This window comes from Malurus melanocephalus, unplaced genomic scaffold (assembly GCF_030028575.1).
Source record: "Malurus melanocephalus ecotype Western Australia unplaced genomic scaffold, MMel_1.1 scaffold_257, whole genome shotgun sequence".
Taxonomy (NCBI): Eukaryota; Metazoa; Chordata; class Aves; order Passeriformes; family Maluridae; genus Malurus; species Malurus melanocephalus.
Window position 1 is genome coordinate 485642 of NW_026623489.1, and position 15579 is coordinate 501220.

The 15579-nt window shown below is 36.9% G+C and overlaps 1 protein-coding gene across 1 annotated transcript; it reads left to right on the forward strand.

Moving 5' to 3' along the window:
• The first annotated feature begins 2393 nt into the window (after window positions 1–2393).
• Window positions 2394–15100, forward strand: TMEM237 (transmembrane protein 237). The gene is made up of 11 exons (XM_057375754.1): window positions 2394–2427; window positions 3338–3394; window positions 4713–4826; window positions 5188–5302; window positions 5864–6024; window positions 6675–6798; window positions 7631–7822; window positions 8776–8849; window positions 9334–9427; window positions 10593–10714; window positions 12584–15100. Exons 1-11 carry the CDS (start codon window positions 2394–2396, stop codon window positions 12649–12651), a joined length of 1155 nt encoding a protein of 384 aa, XP_057231737.1. The 3' UTR covers window positions 12652–15100.
• Window positions 15101–15579: the final 479 nt, after the last annotated feature.

The window sequence follows — 15579 nt, forward strand, 5'->3', positions numbered from 1 at the left end:
ATGGATACCCGGAGCATTGGGTAGTTCGGTTTCCCCCTGAGTTTGCAGGCGCGTCCCACCTTCTTGTGCAGTGGCTCAGTTGTGCAAACACGGGGTTGACTGGAGCAGCGACTGCCTGGTTTGTGGGAATCTCTTGACTTCGGGGACACCATTGGCTATGTTAGAGCACTCAGCGGCTTTTCTGACTCTAGCAAAATGTCCATGGGTACCTGTCCCCAAACTCACTCTTTYTATGAAGTTTGGAGTGTGTTACTTAAGGCGCTGTGAAGCTGCAAGTAGACCGAGGCTGATACCTCTATGGCAGAGCTGGGGATTGTCACACAGATGGAGAGATGAGTATTAACCACAAGCTGCTTGCATGTGGTTTCCTTTGTTGCCAGAAATAAATGATACAGAAATCAATGCACCTGCCAGTTTTGTAGAAGGCAATAAAATAGAAGTACTAAAKAATTACTACTGCTCAGGCACTGAATGCTGTATAGAAGGTTTGTGGGTTTTGTTTGCTTTTATGGGGTTTTTAACTTTTAGTTTTTTTAAATAGCAAGTATCCTAAGCATTTAATATTTACTGCCACACGAATGTTGGAAACAATGAAAGTGATGAGATCTGACCTTTACCAGTATTTTTTTCCCTTACGGTGCACTTGTATAGTGTGACTGGTCCCAATAATTTGCTGGGTGCCACTTACAGTGTGCATTTCTCTACCTGTGTAAATGGTACTTGCTGTCAGTCTTCAGCGTGGCCAAAATCCAAGTGAGAGATTTGAAGTCTAATCCCACAAACACTTCCTTGCATGAGGCATCTCACTGGCTTTAGGTAAACAAACCAATGTAAAATTTGCTTATAGGACTCTGTACCAGCTTGTGAAGTTACAGGTTTTTTAGTGCAAGCAACATTTGCTGCTATGGAACAACCTGCCCTTGTTTCAAATGGGAGTAGTTCTGGGTTATAACCCAGGGGCAGGAGGGTTCATGTCCAACTAATCCTGGCTGCCTGAAGTTTATTTTTAGTTCAGAATTAGCTGAGGTTCAATGCGAGCAGCGTGAGAGAGCATAGACCAGTTCACAGTGCCTCTTTCAGGGAATAGCTTCAAATGATATGGGAAAGAAACAAGTGGTAAGTCTTTGGATCCTTGAGTTTTACCAGTCTTACAGCCTTTTTTATTTCTGTTATCAGCTGAATTTTCTGAGCTTGGGAAATACTTATTTGTATGTATTCTTTCAATATAATTGTGTAGTACAAAATTTGAAAGTTAACTCCCCTCCTTTTTCTAGATGAAAGGTATGAGCTCAGTTTCAGATTGTTATCAGGAGATACTTTCGGATTTTAGTTGTTTGACCTCCTGGTAAATATTTTCAAAATTATATGGTAAATTAATATTTCATAATATATGTAAGTATTTTAATATACTGTAAGATCTTATATAAGGAAATAAGAGCATATTTCCTTTATTTTTTTATTATTGTTATGAATTTACATCCAAATTAATAGAAGATACTCAGATCACATTGTATTTTGTACAGGTGTATCGAATGCATAAATTATTGCAATATTTTGATATCAAATAAAATTACTAATAAGCTTTCTAATGGAAGAGGTACCTTACATGAAAAGTGAAAATTATTGAAGCTGAAATGCAAGTGTGCCTAACCACACGTTAGATATAAGTTCCTACTGCAGTGCTTATCAGAACTCTGGTAAAGGCATATTATTCCAGCTTCTTTTACATCCTACTTTATGTAACATCTTYATCAGGAATGTCTGGCCATTTAGGAGGCATGCGAAGCAAAACATACTTAGGATGTTCTGGTCTGTAGCTGTTTTCTGAGAGGTGGTTTCATGCTAACAGAAGTTGACTTTTGTCTCTCTCTTGTYTTTCAGTGTCCACCTCGTGCCCTTCCTCCAGTGCCAAGGTAAAATCAGTGCATTCTGTGGAACTTACCATGATGCTGCAAATTTTAAAAGTAATAGCATTAAGAGAAATAAGTTTAATAAACATCTGAGTAGTGAAATTGCTTCTCTTGCTAATTTATTGTCCCAAAATGCTTTATAAGGAATGCAAAATATGTTWAAGTTTTACAGAAGCCAAGAAAATTACCATATTACCTCAGTTTTAATACTCATGAGAGATAAACCCTTTAGTTTTAGACAATTATCCCAATTTTAATGTATACTATAGTTCAATTGTCCTTTTTTAATCTCTTCTTCATTTCACTTTGTTTCATTTTGTATTGTTTAGTTTATTTGAATCACAAATCCTTTAAAGCAGGAGTTTCTGGTATCAGACTAGATACTCTTTAATAGGGATGTAGGTATCAATTTGATGTAGTATAGGGAAAAAATTGGGCTTTTTTTCAGTGTGGAAGGAAAAGCAATTACATAGTTTTTATGACATGGTACTTCAGAATTCCTTCAGTATACCTGAAAGTAAATGTGATGTTTATGGTTGTCGACAGATGGTGTCTTTTTAGTCATGTATGGGTTCAAATGTTTCATAACTTTTGTTGGTTTGTTACATATCAGGCAGTAAGACAAGTTTTAATTAGCCAGGTGATTAAAGCTTTTAATCTGATCCACAGCTAGCCAATCAAGAAACTCTGCATAGTCACCAACAAAGTGTTGAATCTTGCCRATTGCTTTGTTCCCTTAACCCTGTCGTACACAACTGCTCATAAAGAGGAATGGGGATTAGGAAATGAACACAAAAGCAGCAGTGTGAATTTAATGGTTGTGAATTGTAATTGATTCAAAATTAACTTTTCATCTTTGTTCCTTTTACATCGCTCATCAACGCGTTATCTTCATAAATGTGAAGTGGAAACCAAGGTCAGTTATTAAAGAGAACTACAAGTTGATARTTCCTTTTGGTGCCACTCATTCATCATTCTCTCTTTAAAGATAGAGCTTTATACTTTTCCTAAATGTAGGCTGATTATTTAAACTGCAATGTCATTGCTAGAACTGTTGTTTTGCTTTGTTCTCTTCACTGCTTGCTATTTCCATCGAGATAACTGAAATACTGCCACTGTCCTTTAAACAAGAAGTTTCTTTTTCAGAGCATTATTCAAAGTATTTCAGTTTTTCACTTAACACATGTGTATGTATGTATTGAGCCTTTGCTGCACATAAGACATATTTCTTACCCTGTTTTCCTCCCATCTTTTGTACTACTTTTTGTGTGAATTGATGAATTGTCATCTTACCTGTAAAAGATGAAGGATATCATCATTTGTAAAAAAGAATCTGTTTCTTAACTTGCAATAGGATGGCTGTTAAAAAAAAGGAAATGGAGGTTTCCCTTTGCTGTGCACCCATACTTCTGTTTTATGTTATGCAGATGAAATTCCACTCAGTCGTCCCAAAAAAAGGAAACCCAAAGGAAAGACTCCATTAGGTAAAGTCCTGCCAAGACTGAAAGCTGTTMTTTTATTCCTGCTATTTTTTTCTTTGTGACTTTGCATACTTCATTAAATAGTCATTTCCAGCTGTAAGCTGCTTATGTTAAATGTGTTAAGCACTTGAATTTTTGAATGAACCAAGATAAAACTCATTTAGCAATTTGGCTCAGTTGCAATCCTTGGACAAATAAAGTCATAAGTTAATCACTCCATTATCACAGAAGAGTTGACTTTAGAAGATTAACTACTGTTAGAGCTTTGTATTTTTACAAGAAGCAGATCTGCAGAGCAAACATATTGTTTTAAGCAAGACTGTAAGTCTGATTATTTTGATAAAGCTGAACATGTTAATAGTATCTAGTGATTTTCTGCAACCAGTTGACTTGGGTCCGTATAAAAGTTTGATGAGTAAACTTTCTTTATTCACTTAAAAGTGAGGCCTCATTGAAAGACTTATAAATGCAACAAGTAGAGCTGTTGCTGCCAAGATTTCCCAAGGATTAAGTTTTGCCTACTGTTATTCTCAGTGAGCTGGATAATGGAGCAAAGTACACCTTGACTTTTGACATTACTTTGCTGATTGATTTTGCATTTTAGCACAATATAGGTTTATGAAAGGCGGGTAAACCTGAGCTTGAAGTAGAAACAAAGATTTGGTTGTTGTCATAAAAACTACAGTCGTTGAAGGAGCTATTAAAAAACATATGTGATGTAAATTGGAGAAGTAATTTTGTCTTTCTGCATTGATCGTGCAAATTGATGCTACTGCTGCTATAAAGGAATTCATGTTAACCTCTCACAAAAATGTAATTCCTCTRTAGTATAATAATTCATCTCTCAGACTGGAGTAAATATCTTTTAGTGGGTTTTTTTCTGCTCCTTCTTTATTCTTATATGGTATGTGTAGCATTTAAATTTTGCCTTAGCACATACCTGTGTGGATCACCTTGTAATAAACTGTTAATTTTTTCTTGTCTCTTGCATTATAATCTTTACGTGTAGGAAAGAGAAATATAGAGGTGTAGTTCTTTCCTGTGGTGGATTTTTTCAGGCAGTYCTTTGCTGTATGCCCAAATGGGAACTGTGCTACTTCTTGGATTTTTGGATATTTAAATTCCTTCCTGAGCATGAAACTRTTACAGTGAAATACCTCTGTATATTTCCACTTCTCATCATTGATTCCCAACTCTTATATTTCCTATCCAATGCATTTTCATCTCATTTGTTGCTCACCTGGCCAACAATGTAGTAAATGGCAGCTTTTTCTCAGTAGCTCTGAATTCAAGCTGCTGGATCTTTTCATGTGTTTTTTAGATGGTATTGTCCAAGCAGCAGTTCGCCGGCAGTCTGAAAGCAGTGAGCCCCTAACTCCTGAACCTCCTGATGTCCCTCCTCAGAGGAAACGCAAGAAGAAGAAAGTTCCTGTTGGTATGTGAAATASTTGTAGATTGGCAAGAGCAGTAAATAAAACTTGGTAACACAGAAATAGGTCAGGATGTGTATTTTGGCTTAAAACATTTCATGGCCTTTTTTTACTTAGAACAGCTGAAAGTAATCTCTGAGTGAGTGGTAGCTTAGAGTTTCATTTTCTGGTTTCAGATTTCATGGGGTACAAAATAATGGCAATATAGTTTTGGAAATTATATTTAACATAATCGAAAACTCAGAAGATTGTGCTTTTTGCCACTCTTTTTATATAATAACTATTTATGTATTTAGGTAAAGGTATTTCCATTTTTATGAAAACTCTGAAACATTCACGTTGGGTTATTTTCTTTTTAATCTTCAGATTCTGAGACATCTTTTACCCAGCAAAATGTGGCATCCCTATTTCAGAATGGAAATGGCATGGATGACCCTGAAGCTGAAGAAACAGTGATACGCAAACAGAGGAAAAAAACAAAGTGAGACAAAACTAGTATAGTTCATAATTGGGAATAACTGTGACAGTGAATGTGGCTGGGGAGTATTTTACACTGTCATTTTACAAAAATGTAAATAATAGCCTACAATACCATTCAGCCTGTATACAGTTCTTTCCAGGTTAAGATCTAACTTTTTTCACTTCTTTGGTCTATGCATACCTGGAKGCATTACAGCTCTGAACATATTTTCATGAGCCCAATAGTTCAGTCACAGATGCAAAAAAATTATAATGTGGAATTGCTTTCTTTCATTCTTACTATCTCAGTTTTATGGGAGTTAGCATATTTTTTCACCCAGTTGTTCTTATATGTTCTAATTTTTACTCTCTTGATATGGAATTAGTCTTACAGTTTTAGTCAAACACCTTTGTGGGAACTTTAGTCCTTAAAATTATAATTGGGGTAATATTATACAGGTCAGTAATGTGACCACTTCTCAGTCAGTCAAGTTAGACATGTTAAAATGTTTACAGGAGCCTTTGGATTTTGCACGTTGCTTCCTGTTCTTTCTCTGTCCCATTGCATGTTCTGTGCCAACAGGAAATCTCGGCCATCTGAAATGCACTGTTCCAATGAGCTGGAAGTGGAGGAGGAAGACATCATTGAAGATGAGCACAGAAGGAGCCCAGATCAGCAGCCMGTGTTTGCTGCTCCCACTGGGATTAGTCAGCCTGTTAGCAAAGTGTTTGTTGAAAAAAATCGTAAGCTCATCTTGGATATAAGTAATCTAAGGACATTCTTGAAAATAAAGGAAGCATTATTGTATATAAAATCCAAATAGKGTAGTATTGGGAAGAATTTTTTTTTAAGTTTGCCAAAGCAAAAAATATTTGGAAATAAGTATACATAATAATTTTTCAACAGCAAATGCTGGTGTTGCTCTGCTAATATATGTGGCTGCATTTCTTTATTTCATGGTGGGGATGAAAAAGACTGTTTTAAAGTACCCAGCTGAGCTTTTTTTGACTTAATATTGTCACAGTACCTTCACAMGACWTTGTTACTTACAAAAARTCTTTCAAGTRGAARTTTTTTGCTGGGCCAATACCAATARGAACTTTCTTTTTGGGTTTTTCTGTTGTTTTGTTTGGGTTTTTTTTGTCCAAGGGAACACTGAGTAATGCCCCAAAGTGGTTTGAAAATTGTGAAATCCAGACTGACCCAAYAGGATGCATCACTCTGACCAGAGTTATCCTGGTATCAATGTAAGCTGACAAAGGGCAGGAAGYGGGGTGAAAAAATTTTCTAATGGAAATTCTGATGCTTACAGCTTTGTAACACTGAATATTAAAGTAGAAATGATGATGAGAGGAAGCAGAGCTCTCTAAAACTGATTTACTTACCCCTTCAGGGCGTTTTCAGGCTGCTGACCGTGCAGAAATTATTAAAACCACTGAAAATATCAATGTRCTTCTGGATGTGAAGGCTTCATGGACTACTCGAGATGTTGCCCTCTCAGTGCACCGAAGTTTCAGGTGAAAGATAAGTGTTCTGATGTAACTAAACATAAATCAGGGGTTTGGGTTTACTTGGTTTTATTTTTTAGTCCTGAAAATTAGTGCCTGTCCTCTGTGGTTCTGATGTATTTTTATTTCTTTTGGATATTCCTAATAAATGGTGGTTCAGGATGCAACAGGTGTAAGAGATTGAGCTGATAACCAAAATACTAGTCACCTACAGAAATGTGTTAGAAAATAAGACYGACCCATCATATGTATCACCAGAATAAAAATACCTGGATTCAGATAGTTCTCTAAGAAAAATCCTGGTTAGTGAAAAAGAGGGAGGAGTGAAATTGGACTGGGGGAATGAGCTTGCACATAATAGCGAAAACATTTTGTATTTTTTAATATGTGGTTCTGTTGTGATAGAGAATGGGAAGATAACAGCCATTTTCTTCTATGGTGTGTTTTATCTGGAAGCCTGTGCTTCTTTCTCAGTCTTTTCCTTTGCAATGAAGATAATGAAAAGACAGCCTTGGGGACTACTTAGAACATTGTGTAAGGTGCAGTGGTATTGGGAAACTACAGGCAGTCACAAGTAAAAGTATTTGATTCCCATAACTGTCATGAAGGGAAGGCAAAACATCTTTGTTTTCTTTAAGTGCTCAGGTTCTGGTGCAGTCTGTGAAGGGAGAAATTAGAAGTCCTCTTGTTTAGAATTTTTAAAACTAGATCAGAAAAAGCATTCAGAAACAATCTCTGAAACGCTTTGAAAAGCAGAGCTGAAAAGATGGATTCACAAGCCTTTTCGATTGTAGCTATTTCAAGATGTTAAAACTGGTGTAATGTTCTTTCCTCCATTCAGGGTGCTGGGACTCTTTACCCATGGCTTCCTTGCTGGATATGCTGTATGGAACATTGTGGTTATCTACATTTTGGCAGGAAGTCAGCTTTCCACGGTTTCTAACCTGCTTGAACAGTATAAGACAATAGCMTACCCAGCTCAAAGTTTATTCTATTTTTTGCTCTCTATCAGTACAATCTCAGCCTTTGACAGGTAAAATATATTTGTATTTGAAAGGTGTATGTAAATTGTGTATAAGATATTCCTTTCTCCTTTCTATGGCACATTTTGATTTGCTGTTGGTGATTTAACTGATAAACTTCAAGAATGATTTTTCATGTGGCTGTCTATGCCGAGAAAGGGTGTACTTGTGCATCCAGACCTTTGGTACTCATTTCTGTCCAGTGCTTGCACCCTGCTTCATTGTACTGCTCCTGTTTTTGTGATGAGGAGGGGGAAACAAATGTAAGAGCAGGCCTGCTTTTTTGGAGGCTGGGTTGTGAAGAGGGGTGGAGAACAACAAATGTTTCTATGAAATTACTTTTCATATGAGTCCATTCCTTGTCAGGTTTGAAACGTAGCTATGTGAACAGTTTYCCTGGCTTAGCCAGGGTTTCTGCATTACAGATTGAGTGGGAATGAAAAGAAAGGAGCTCAAAAAAGATCATAAACCAGACTAGATTAATGGATGTTACTTGCAAATGTTTGTTTTACTTAGAGATCCTTTTCATAATAAGCCAGGAGAGGAGTTGGTGCTGTGGAAAAAAATGTGACTTTTTTTTCCTGAAATGATGTCAGGGAGGAGTTCTCAGTTATTCTTGTTTGCTCCTGTAAGCAATGTAAGCAGTTTTAATAGCATGGACACTGAACTGAATGACAAGAATTAGATGGGACAGATGTCTCCATATTCTCCCTTTTTCAGAAAGGTGTTCAGTGTGAAAGCTAAGACCTCATGGAACATCCTCCTTTGTTTCAGTCCTTCTTGGAACTGGCATGATGGGGACCATTGCCATGTGTGGGATATAGCTGTTTATGAAAGAACTGTTACAGAGGCAGCAAAAATAACTTGCAAAAAGTAAAAAAAACCCAAAACAATAGAATACTATTAGAGAAACAATATAATTGTTTTACTGGGCTATCTTAATGACTCTTGGTTTTGTTTTCAGGATTGATTTGGCAAAAGCATCAGTTGCACTGAGGGGCTTTCTTACCCTAGATCCAGCAGCACTAGCTTCTTTCTGTAAGTATTTTGAAGTGGGTAGGAAGTTCCAGAAAATATGGTACATGGAAAACTCCTATATACCCTTTTTAGTGAAATCTTCCTCCCAGGTTATTTTCTGCTTTAGAATAAATGACCTGCTCAGTAGCTGATAATAGCAAAGGCCATAAACTCTTTGCTACATATTTTTTAAAGCATTTGCAAGAGTGGTGTTAGTGGGGCTGTTAGTGAGGTAGTTCTTTTCCGTTTCTGAATATAGAACACAAACCTAACAAAAAACCAGAATCACAAGATGCAGCATTTGATTTAGCTCATGGATTGCAGAAGTGCAGAAATCAGATTTTGATGGGTCAGGGGAGTGTTAAGGAAGGGAGAATGAATTAAAGGAGACTATCACTGTAGGCAGTGGAGTGAAAGGAAAGAAAATGTAGTGATTAGTACCATGTCATGATGAGACAGCATTTTGGGAGTTTATATCTGACACTAATAATTCCATTTCTTACAGTGTACTTTGCTGCTCTTATCTTATCCTTAAGCCAGCAGATGACATGTGACAGAATCAACCTCTACACACCACCTTTGGAAAATGGCAGCATCTGGTAGGAAACTTAMGAAATCACTTCTGTAAATTTTAACATAGCTCACTTAGGAACCCTTGTCAAACTGGCAGATTGAAGAGGTTGTACAAGATATGCAAGAAAGTATTGATGAGGGATTTTATTTCTGAACCTGCCTTTGTTTGAACTTGTCCTGAATATTAGATATTTTCGCTGAAAAATAACTTGAGGATGAGTTTGGTCATGTTGGTTGCAAATCCATTATAYCTCAAACAAGAGTTGTAATGATGCTGGAAATGTCATCTGGCAGGAACCCTGAGAATCTCGTTTGCTTGAGAAGTGGGACCCTACTGAGGTAATCATTTTGGGTTCAAGGGCAGGACATTCTGTAGACAGTCAACACTGTTTTTGAAGAAGTCTGCCACAGGCTTAGCAGAGACAGCTGGCATTTAAATATAAACCACCATTCCATGTTAGGTGATCCCATTCACAATAGTTACTTTCTGAAGTACCTATTCATGGACTCAAATGCTGGTAGCACAAGTTTTTAAAGTAAATCAGGAGAAGTAGAACAAAAACATGTATGTAAAAATTTGCTGGTTTGGGCAGTAAGTTTAGGTGGGGGGTTGGGAGTGGTTTAGGGTTTCTATATAAATGTTCGTTGAGTTGTTTATTAAARAGCCTAGATTCTAGTAACAAAACCATAACCTGCTACTGGTATGGCAGTGAGAAAAGTTTCAGCTAATGTAAATCATAGYTTCTTAAAGGCCTATCTCATCTAGYCCACAGCATCTGTRCACAAGTCCTTGCACTGGCTTCCAGACAGATGTTACTGACTTGCTGTTCACGTGCCTTGCTGACTCATGACAAAGTGCTTAAAAATAAGATGAGCTGATGGCATTTTGTAAAATTTGACCATGCATTTTGATTTTTGTTTTCTGTCTCTTGACCAAGAGAAGGAATTTGTTGTTGAAATATACATGTGGACATTGTATATGAGATAATGGGGTTTCTTAGCTGAGTTGCTAGCTGTCTTTGGTAATTGTTCTCTTTACCAGGCCTCTGCAATTCAAGACAGTCATGATGGCACAAGTAGCTCTCTTTTCACATCAGACTTAGCAAACTTATTTTGATGATACTCTGTTGAAATTGTTATTGTAACCTGTGTGTACCAGTGATGACTGATGGATTGATGTGTTTTTCCCAGGACCGCAGGTACAGAGGAAGAAATTGTTTATTCATGGGTTGTGGTGAATCTGGTGGTGTCAGTTCTAGTTGGGACAAGTTGGATCTTCTTGTCGTCCCGACCAGAGCTAGACCACAGTGAAGGTAGGAAACATTAATAGGCAAAACGTTGTTTATTCAGGTTTTTTGGTTTTTTTTTATCTGTTGTGCTCTGCATTTGGTATTGAAGACTAGTCCTGAGAAATAMTGTGACTGAGGAAAAATAAGAGTCTCCTAGCAACCTTCCACAGCAAATGCTTCTTAGGATGCTGGCGCCTCATTTTGGTTTTATAAACATTAGTTTAAAAAGGAAAGAAAAGCCTTATTTGTCTTGTCTGAAGCAATGTGAATGTTGAAATTAACTACAGAATGTCTCTTTACAGAGAAAAATAATTTTAAATAYTTTAGCAGTATTTGAATTGAAATGTATTTATTCTACTTGTGTTTTCGAAAATTCCCTGTTATTAGTGTTCTTTCTGCACGTATTTAACACATTACAAGTCCAGTATTATTTTCAATACAACAATACAGTAGTTTTGGGAACTTCCAAGCTTTGAAAACTCAGAGTTGTGCTTGCAGAACAGGACTTAAATAAGAACTGCTTGTGCTGGTTCAGGCTGGAGGAGCAGGCAAGCAAGTTCTTCTCCTAGAAGCAACTTGGCTAGAAACTAGGCCTACTTCTTTTGGTGTCCCATCTGGGATCCAAAATGTGTRTTATAACTGAGCAGCCTGTCACTTGGAAGTATGCTGTACATAAAAACACTGAGTTTCAACTTCAAAGTCTACAGGTATCCTAAGAACARCATGAATTGAAGCACAGATTTGTGTTTGAGAGGCTGAGGATTCAACATATCTCCTCAAGTTAYTTCAGAATTTTAGTGTACAGGTGTCTGTATTTCAAATGGCTCTAGCTTTATATTTATTTCTAATAACTCATTTAAAGATGTAAAGATCCCCAAACGGCTAGGTGGCAGCCTTTACAGTGCTTGATGATAAAATTTGTAACAGATGTTTAAATAATATTTAAAACCCATTTTTAAAATAATACAGACTCAAGGAATTCAATGGCAGAATTTTAGTCAAATTTTGATTATTTTTTTTTATATTTACATGTGCCTACTAAGATTGGAAAACAGCTTCGGAAGTTTCTATAGAGAACTTCATGAGGACTTACTCCAAATAGTAGAGAAAGTTTAGTCTGCTAAGGATGGGGTAGCAAAAGCATATGGCTCTCAAACTTGAGAGGATAAACCACATGACTGCATGTACTGAAACTTTACAATTTTAACAAGTTGTTGGCAAACACTGCCTGGTCGATGTGCTGGATGTGCAGGCAGCAAGACAGCATTCCTGTGCTGAGGTGCAGTGTAGGTATGTAAGGAAACCCAGATGGAAAAAACTCTACCTGCAGCAGCTCAGAGCTCCACAAGGGCTATTTCATGAGATGCTGACTGTGCATATCCAGGTTCTTCACAAGGAGCACTTCACTGCTGACCATGGGCTGTTTCCCAGGCCTGAGCTGCCATGGTGAGAGCTGTGAGCAAGTATCATTCATGTGTGATTCTTTCTRAGCCAGATTCTAGTGCTGCTGACTTACCACTGCGAAACACAGAGCAGATACATCTAAAAATGGATGAGTCTCTAAAAAGAATTCTTCCTTCCTGAATCTGACACTCTCAAAACTTTAACAATCCCTCAGTCTACTTCAGAGTTGTGTTTCAGTGTCCGTGTTGAATGCACAATGGTACTACATATGACCAACAGCTAATATTGTCACCAATTCTGTCAATTTTGGGGAGCAACAATGGYTTTCCAAAAAATTGGTGGCACTTGCCATCACTGTGTTTTTGATGATATGATTGGGATGAAAAGCAGGAGGCTTGGAGGAATGCCCAGGATACTTTTCAGGAATAATGGAATTATATTCAGGTGAAAGTTTTCTAAGCAAACATTTTCTTTTGCTTTCTCTTTTAGAATTGATGTTTCATTCTGAAATCCAGGAATTTCCTCAGGGAGATGTTCTACCCAGAGTCCAGCCATAAGTGTGGGRCAAGAATCTGTAAATATTGTAGCTGTGACTGATGGCTCAACATGTTGTATGTTATAGCTATGTATTATATTTTCATAAAGAAAAAATGTATTTTTATATTGTATATATTTAATGTTSATCTTTTTATGTATGTTACAGTTTCCAAGTGTGATTGAAAACTTTTATAATTTTGCTTTTTCTTTTACAAAGCAGATTATCCCTAGTGCATAAAGTCAAGGTGATTTTGTAAATATTGCTACCTACATAGCCAAAGACACTRTTGGCTTAGGGATGCAGAAGATCAGGTATTCAGTGCTTCTTTGACTGCTATACAGTCTGTAACAACCTGCTTTGGTTATGAATGCTAACAGCAGTTAGCTTATCTGATTTCGTTAAATATTTTCTAGAGATTAAAAACAATCTTATGACAAAAGTAGTCTAAGGAAAATTTACAACAAAACAGAGTTAGGAAATATAAACCCATCAAATTAGTAAGGATAAAATAATTTACATTTATCTGTCATAAAAAATATGCTAGAATAAAGGATTGAATTGACAGGGATTTTGTTTAATAATACATAAAAGAGGACACCTTTTTTATCTTCATTTAGTTCTCTTGACAAAGATCTTGATGGCAGTAAGTTCTTGCAAGTTGATGTAGATGCAAGACAAAAAGGTTTTAATGTTGTAGCAGTTTGGTCAGTTAAACATCTAATCAAACAGGGTGTTTTTGTSTTGCCAACAGGATGTATCCATGTCCTGTAATTGCTCAATAGTCAGGATGCATAACTATTACAAAGCCACTCACAAGAATAGTGTTCCAGTTTCTCCTTATCTGGTATGGCAGGAGCAATTGTTTCATTCACCTCTCTTTCTAAACAAACTTGGATTTCATAGATGTTAAAAATGTTCCTACTTCTACCTATTTTGATGGAGATTGTTTACCCCAAATGGTTATTTCCTGTTAGGATAGAACGGGAAACTTCTTCCTAGCATTACAAGAAAACGCATGTTAAAGCAACCCAAAAACTCAGCARCAATCCACCTTCTATGCAGTGATGTAGTAGTAATTGTGGCAAGTTTTGCTGATGATAGCCAACATTCCTTTTCCTTTGTATTAAAGTGGCAAAAAAAAGCATTGCAGATGTGAATCAATACAGATTATTGCAGGAAAAACAATCTTCATAGCGGACACAGACAAGGACTAGTTCGAAAAACATTTACCAAGAAAGTATCACCTAAAGCCCAAAACTATTTGTATATTTTACTTGACATACATTGATTTTTGCCTTGTTTGATTTAATATGTGTGTGTATGGGTGRTTGTAAAAGGGGTGCAGTTGTCAAAGTTCACTGGTGAATTACCAAACTTTTTAGTAGTGAAATTAAGAGTAGCCAGATAAGACTTGAAAGGAAATGTCAAAGAGCTTTCAATGCTTTCTGTGTTAACTTTCTGTGCTGTTACCTGAGTTGCTTCAAARCAAACATGGGAACATGAATAATTAGGGCTGTTGCTGCCCTGTTGTGAACTTGTGTTCTCTTGTGTCCATTCAGGAAATTTGAGTTACTCAAAAATTCAGTGTTCATGACATCTTTTAAATGCTGTAGTAGTCTTGGCAGGGAGGGAAAAGAGATCTACAAGAATTAAAAGATGTTCCACAGATGTTGGCTGCATTCTGAGGCATTCAGTTTGTTGTGGGAATGAGCCATTAACCTCTTTTGTAAATTATTGTGGCTCTTGTGTCTGTATTTTTGTAAAACTAGAGCTAAATTATGGCTGGCACTGCACTGTACATTAAAATTGAGAGATTCAGGGTGCTGGTCTCCTTCAGTTGTGCCCTGGATGTTCTTGCCATGATTTGGCTGTAGGAGATGGAGGGATGAGACAGGGTGTTCCCCTGTGGTTTGCCACCACACTTTCTCCTGATGTTTACTTGCAGAATCACTGACCTTCTGAAGCTGAGATTATTAAYAGCATGGCTGTGTGACAATTTTTTCATTGGTATGGTCAGAAGTATAATTCTGCCCATAAAATATGGAGCTCAGCAAAAGCATCATATCAATACAGGAAAATTTTAAATAATTTCATTCCTTGATTTCTGACATTAATACTAGGAATTGGCCTTCCAAGCATCCCTTGGACAAAGTGATGCCAGCCAAGAGCCAGATTCATTCTTATTGTGAAATATAGTAGGTTTTAGATGGTTGAGCAGGGTTGAATTAATGAATTTAATGTGATCAATATTTCAAGCCAGTTTCTTGGAAAGTTTTTAGAACAAGTTTACAAATTGATGTTTAATTATAGAACATGCAATATTTGTAGAAGCCTTAACTGAAATGCCTTTGTGCATTTCCATATCATTGTTTTTAATGCATTTGTGTTAATGGAAAAAATTACAGATATGTTGGTGCCAAGTTCTTGTTTTTACATATATGAAACAATTAAACAATTGCTGTAAACTAGTAGGAAATGGTGGTACTACTTTATCCTGTTTCTGGTTGTTTAATCTGAACTGTTTATTTCAGTTTGAAATAAATCAGTCTGTCTGAGGATTTGGGATGGGGTCTGAGGGGCTATCTGGGGCGGCTCCAGACTTGGGTGAACAGAGCCCTCACAGCGGCCCTGCAAAGCTAAATTGATGTTATAGTTACTTAAAATTTGGGTTAATTTCGACTTTTAGTCTAAAGGTTGCTTTCTCAGCTGTCTCAGCATGAAGCCACGTAACATTAATTTGCAGAGCGTCTTTTTAAAGTAGTTTTGGTATTGCTGAGGTAAACTTTTGGAGGGTTATGGTTAGATCAGAATTGTTCGCTTGCATATTTGCAGCAGAATTCATTTAAATGACTGAAGACTTGGGGAGACTCTGTTCTCCCAGGGTGTTATTTTTGTTCTGTGCCCGCGGGGCTGCTCGCTCTTTTCACGGAGGGCAAGGTTGCTGCTT